Here is a 5000-nt window from a genome sequence, read left to right as displayed (position 1 = left end):
TGTGCAGTACAGGCATCTATGGTGTCAAAGACCAGGCTGGATGCAAATCTGCCATCGTCAGAGGTGGGAAGTATTGAAGAGTTCCTTGAGGAAACAACAGAACAAGAATTATCAAGGCCCTTTTTTTCTTTATTTTCTTTGATGATTACTTAAGATTTTGCTTCACACTTTCCTTCATAGATGTCCATATTTTAAAGCCTTTGAAAGGATGGGCTAACAAAAGTCGGAGTATGAACCATAGTTCCTACCCAGATTTCCTGCCCTTTTTTTCCCTGCGGGTTTTTTGAGGCAGTCTTTTTTTGGCCTCTGTTCTAATCGCACTTCCGCTGTGAGCGATTGCACCGCTCCATTAGTTTTAGCTGCATTTTCTATTTTTTTTTTTGTACATTTATTTTTCTCCTTGTTTATCTAAGTGCACCTGATCATAGACTTTTATGGGTTTTTCGCTTCTAGCGTGATGTTCATATGCCTTTGCTGTTATGATATATGATTTGTGTTTTTCCTTTTGACGTTTTCTACCTTTTTACGTTACGTAGGCATGAGGGCTTTTTGTATTGGTCAAAGTAGTGGACCCAAACCTACAATTGTAGCCTCTTAGACACACTGGCTTGGGATTTGGTTGTAAGTCCAACATGGTGGACATACTCCTGGCCTAACTGGCAGGCTGCTTTGAGGTTTTGTAGTAGCCCTTGAACGGTTTGTAAGTGGGGTTTATAATTTGGTTCAACGTTGTGAGCCTCTCCCTTTGGTCTGTCCTTGACTATTTCTTCTATGACGTTATGACCACTGATTGGGCATTCTTGGTCATCTCTCAGGAAGGCCTGGCAAGAATCAAACAAGCCTATCTTTAATGCAATGTTTATCATTTTTGGTTCCTTGAATGAAACATAATGACTGCAGCTCGACTCTGGATATCACTTGCATGTACGCTGTATTTCTGTTGGGTCTGTACTCAAAGTAATTATACAAACATGTTCATATTGCAAGGGAACGTTAGGTGCGGATATTTGAAGTGCCATTAAAATGGGCCCGCACAAAATACCAATAGAGCGAAAAGCCAGTGGGGCTAACACACAACACGTCTGAAGGCCAGTTAGGCTTGGGGTTAGGTCTGAAACATTGGATAAAAATACTCCAATTGCACACAATAATCATTTCACAAAAAATAACAAATCGATGGAAAAAGCCAGTGAGGCTGATACGTATAAGTTGTGGTTTAATTTTGTTTTTGATTTGAATTTTTTTAAAAAGCAGTTAAATTCTTTTTCAAACTAGTTTAAAGTTTATTTATTTATTTATTTATTATTTTTTTTCTGGGGGGGGGGGGGGGGGGGTTAGTTACAAAACAGGGGTTTGGTGTTTTTAGGGGATTAAAAAAGAACTAGACATTTTTCCCTCCCTTCTACTCACCTACCCCTACCTGATCTTCTCCATTACCTCCATCCTACCCCACCCTTCCCTCACAAGTCTTTCCCCCTCCCCCGAATACCACTTATGCCTACTCCTTCAACACTACTCACAGACACTGCATATTTCTCAAGACCTTTCCATATACTCATTGGAACTTGATCTTGAACTCCCTACCTATGGATCTGCTGCCTGCTGCGTACTCTTCAATCCACTTCACCATGTAAGCAAGTGATGCGAATTCCACAGAAAAAAATTATTATTCAGCCGAGGCTACTCTCGGTCCAAACTTTCATATATTCACAAATGTGCAATACAACACCAGAGCCACATATGGCAGAGTCATGACAACGCAACTGCGTAAATGAAACAGATTTCTATAGAGAAATAGAGGAATTTAAAGGTCACTTAAGGTTACCGTATACGTTCAGATCGGCAATTTTATTAAAATTTGGATTTTTTGGTTAAAGTAGTGATCGAAATGGGATATCTAATGTAAAAAAAAATATTCAAAAGGATTTAATATTGGCGGAGAAATGGCGGTTTTACGTTTTGGAAGAAAGTAAAAATTACCCGTTTGATTGACAGTCTTAGCGCTAAACTCAAATGGAATTTATCCGATTGCCCCAAGATTTTGACAGTGGCTAGATTAACATATAAACAACAAATGATTTTTTCATTTCAAAATATTTTTTTTCTGAGAGCGATTTTGTACGAACACTTCACATTTTTTTTAATACTATATCAAAAACGTTCTGTATCTTTTCACTGCAACTGAGTATGGCAAAACGCAGACACCTTTTTTTAAAGCTTTGGGTCGGGAAACGGAGGAACAAAATAAAATAGCGAAGAGCAGAATTTGCTTTGACTTGTAGCTTTGAAAAGGTGATTCGGACGCCTGCATTTAGAGGTCGTGAGAAGTTTGAGAATTCATTTAATTTCAAAAATCTTAATATGGTTTGATAGCCAGCTCTATAAGCTTTAATTTTATATAGGGGTTTGGTTCAAACCGTACGCGCTACATCATGCGGACGCGAGACACCCCTGAAGGTATACGGTAACCTTAAAGACAAAGGACTCACAAAAAAAATGCTATTTAAAACATGATTTTTACAAGAAGGCCAAACATTTCTTGGAAGTTAAAAACAGAGAAGCAACTCCGCCTTTCCGCCGCTTGCCTCGCTGGAAACAAGGATAGATATAAGCTAAAGCAATTAATGGAACAACATATGATAACTAGAAGGAAATTGGCTACCGCAGCTCTTCACAGGAAACAACAAGAAAGTAGTTCCAAAACGGGAGCTGTCTTGTCCTAAGCACACAGTCGAATTACGGAAAGTGGCTTCAAGAAATTATGCAGAAATCAGTCAGAACGTTGTCAACATATCCATTTCATGCACAGAAAATGCCCAACAATCAATGGCAGCTCCAACATTCCTCTCATAGTAATGAGGGTTGGCCACGTTTTTGTTGAGCTTGTATTTCTCTGGGTTTTACCCTTATCGGAACGTCCATTGAACAACATCAGCTTAACCAGATGTCATCTAACTTTATGGTGCAACCTGGGAGCGTATTATTCGTCTGGTAACATAATCCTCGGCAGAAGAAATGGGATTTTTTTGGTTAGAGTTTCTTTTCTATTGGAGTTCTTGGATTCTCTTTATTGTGTTTATAACAATAGCTATAGAGTTGAATCTAATGAACCATTGTGCCTGTGGAATTTGGACGCTGGAATTAAGGCTTTCTCTCACTCTCTCACTTTTTTTCCCTGTGGACATGTAAAAACAAGATTCGCACTTCTTTCATCAACCAAGGTCAAGTTCAGGCGCCATAAATGTCCCTGCAGCTATTATTCCAATTCAATGGCTGTTTTTCACCTGCCACTAATAGGCGATTTGGTGTTTAAGCTGAACCCTGGACCAGTGACCAACTCAACACCTCGCATCGCATCGACCTTGCGGAGTAACAATATTCACAGAAACAAATCAGTGTTATCTTCATGCAACTCCTTAAGTATGTGCTTGTTGAATATACGGTCGCTTAGAAACAAGACTGCAGATTTTGTTGATTATGTCTGCGAGACCAAAGTAGATTTATTTGCTATAACAGAGACATGGTTATGCCCAAGTGATGATGCAATTAGAAATGAATCATGCCCTGTCGGTTATGTGTTAGCTGATCACACCCGAATTGGCCGTAGGGGAGGTGGTACTGCTTTGGTTTACCGGAATTCGCTTACTGTTAAAAAGATCGACGCCGGTGAGAAAACCTCATTTGAGTTTTCTGAATGGACTGTGCAATCCACATCTCACAATCTCCGTATCATTGTGATCTACCGCTTGCCGTACTGAGATGAGCACAGAGTTACCACGAGTACATTTTTTGCCGAATTTGCAGATTATGTCGAGACAATTCTGTTGTCCAAAGAAGAGTTACTAATCCTAGGTGACTTCAACATCCATATTGACGTCGCTGGAGACAGCGATGCCAATAAACTCTCTGATTTCTTTGAATCAGTCGGTCTTCAACAGGATGTTGAACAAGATACTCACGTCCAAGGTCATACTTTAGGTCTTGTAATTTCTCGGCGGTCTGACAATATCATTGAAGACTCACCACGTGTAGACCGTTTCCTGTCTGACCATGGTACGGTTTTGTTCAGTCTCAAGTCAACAAAACCATCGTTATTAGAGAAGACTATCTCTTACAGAAACTTTAAATCTATTGACTTGAATTCCTTCCAGTCCGATCTGGCTTCCACTGATTTGTGCAGAAATCCTCCTGAAGCCCTGGAAGATTTGGCTAAATGTTATAACAGCACACTGAAAGTTGTCTTGGATAAACATGCTCCTTTAATTACCAGGTCTATCAAAGAGAGACCTCGTGTTCCTTGGTTCAATGAGGAGATCAAGATGGCTAAACGTGAAAGAAGAAAGGCTGAGAAAAGATGGAGAAGAACTAAGTTATATACTGACCTGGCTGCCTTCAAGGTTAAGAGGAATGCAACAACCGCTCTTATGAACAAGGCTCGCAGGGAATTTTACACTAATTTCATTGAGGAGAACAGCAAGGATCAAAAGAAGCTGTTTGCCGCTAGTAATCGCTTGCTAAATAGAGGATCTGCCGACTGTCTACCCCCCACTATTGATAAGGCCCAATTCGCCGAGGACATCGGGAAGTTTTTTGTACAGAAAATAGTGAATATTAGGAGTCGTCTCGATAGTCATGGTGCTGCTGACTGCCATAAACACGACAACGAGGACATTGAGTCGTCTTTCGTCCACCTCACTGAATTTGAGATGTTAACGGAACAAGAGGTGAAGTCTCTTATGCAGTATTCGTCTTTAAAATCTTGTGTTCTTGACCCTATGCCTTCAACGTTGGTCAGCCGATGTGATGTTCTATTGCCTGTACTTACAAGATTGAATAGAATTAGCAGAAACAGCGTTGCTGAGAGTGAAAAATCATATCTTGTTAAATATGAACAAACAGCATGTTACACTATTGGTCTTATTAGATCTTAGTGCGGCATTTGACACTGTGGATCACAATGTTTTACTTAGTCGCCTTCACTCAAAATTTGGTATATCTGG

At 39.9% G+C, this 5000-nt stretch overlaps 1 protein-coding gene across 1 annotated transcript; it reads left to right on the top strand.

Annotated features, from left to right (window-relative positions):
* Positions 1-3269: 3269 nt before the first annotated feature.
* Positions 3270-4931, top strand: LOC137989373 (uncharacterized). The gene is made up of 2 exons (XM_068835190.1): positions 3270-3666; positions 3805-4931. Exons 1-2 carry the CDS (start codon positions 3270-3272, stop codon positions 4929-4931), a joined length of 1524 nt encoding a protein of 507 aa, XP_068691291.1.
* The last annotated feature ends 69 nt before the right edge of the window (positions 4932-5000 follow it).

This window comes from Montipora foliosa, unplaced genomic scaffold (genome assembly GCF_036669935.1).
Source record: "Montipora foliosa isolate CH-2021 unplaced genomic scaffold, ASM3666993v2 scaffold_457, whole genome shotgun sequence".
Taxonomy (NCBI): Eukaryota; Metazoa; Cnidaria; class Anthozoa; order Scleractinia; family Acroporidae; genus Montipora; species Montipora foliosa.
This window is presented reverse-complemented; position numbering and strand designations above follow the sequence as displayed.

Coding starts and splice junctions, on each gene's coding strand:
- LOC137989373 (XM_068835190.1), top strand. CDS start 3,270: ATGGCTGTTTTTCACCTGCCACTAATAGGCGATTTGGTGTTTAAGCTG. Junction 3,667..3,804: donor TGTTAAAAAGATCGACGCCG/GTGAGAAAACCT, acceptor CCGAATTTGCAG/ATTATGTCGAGACAATTCTG.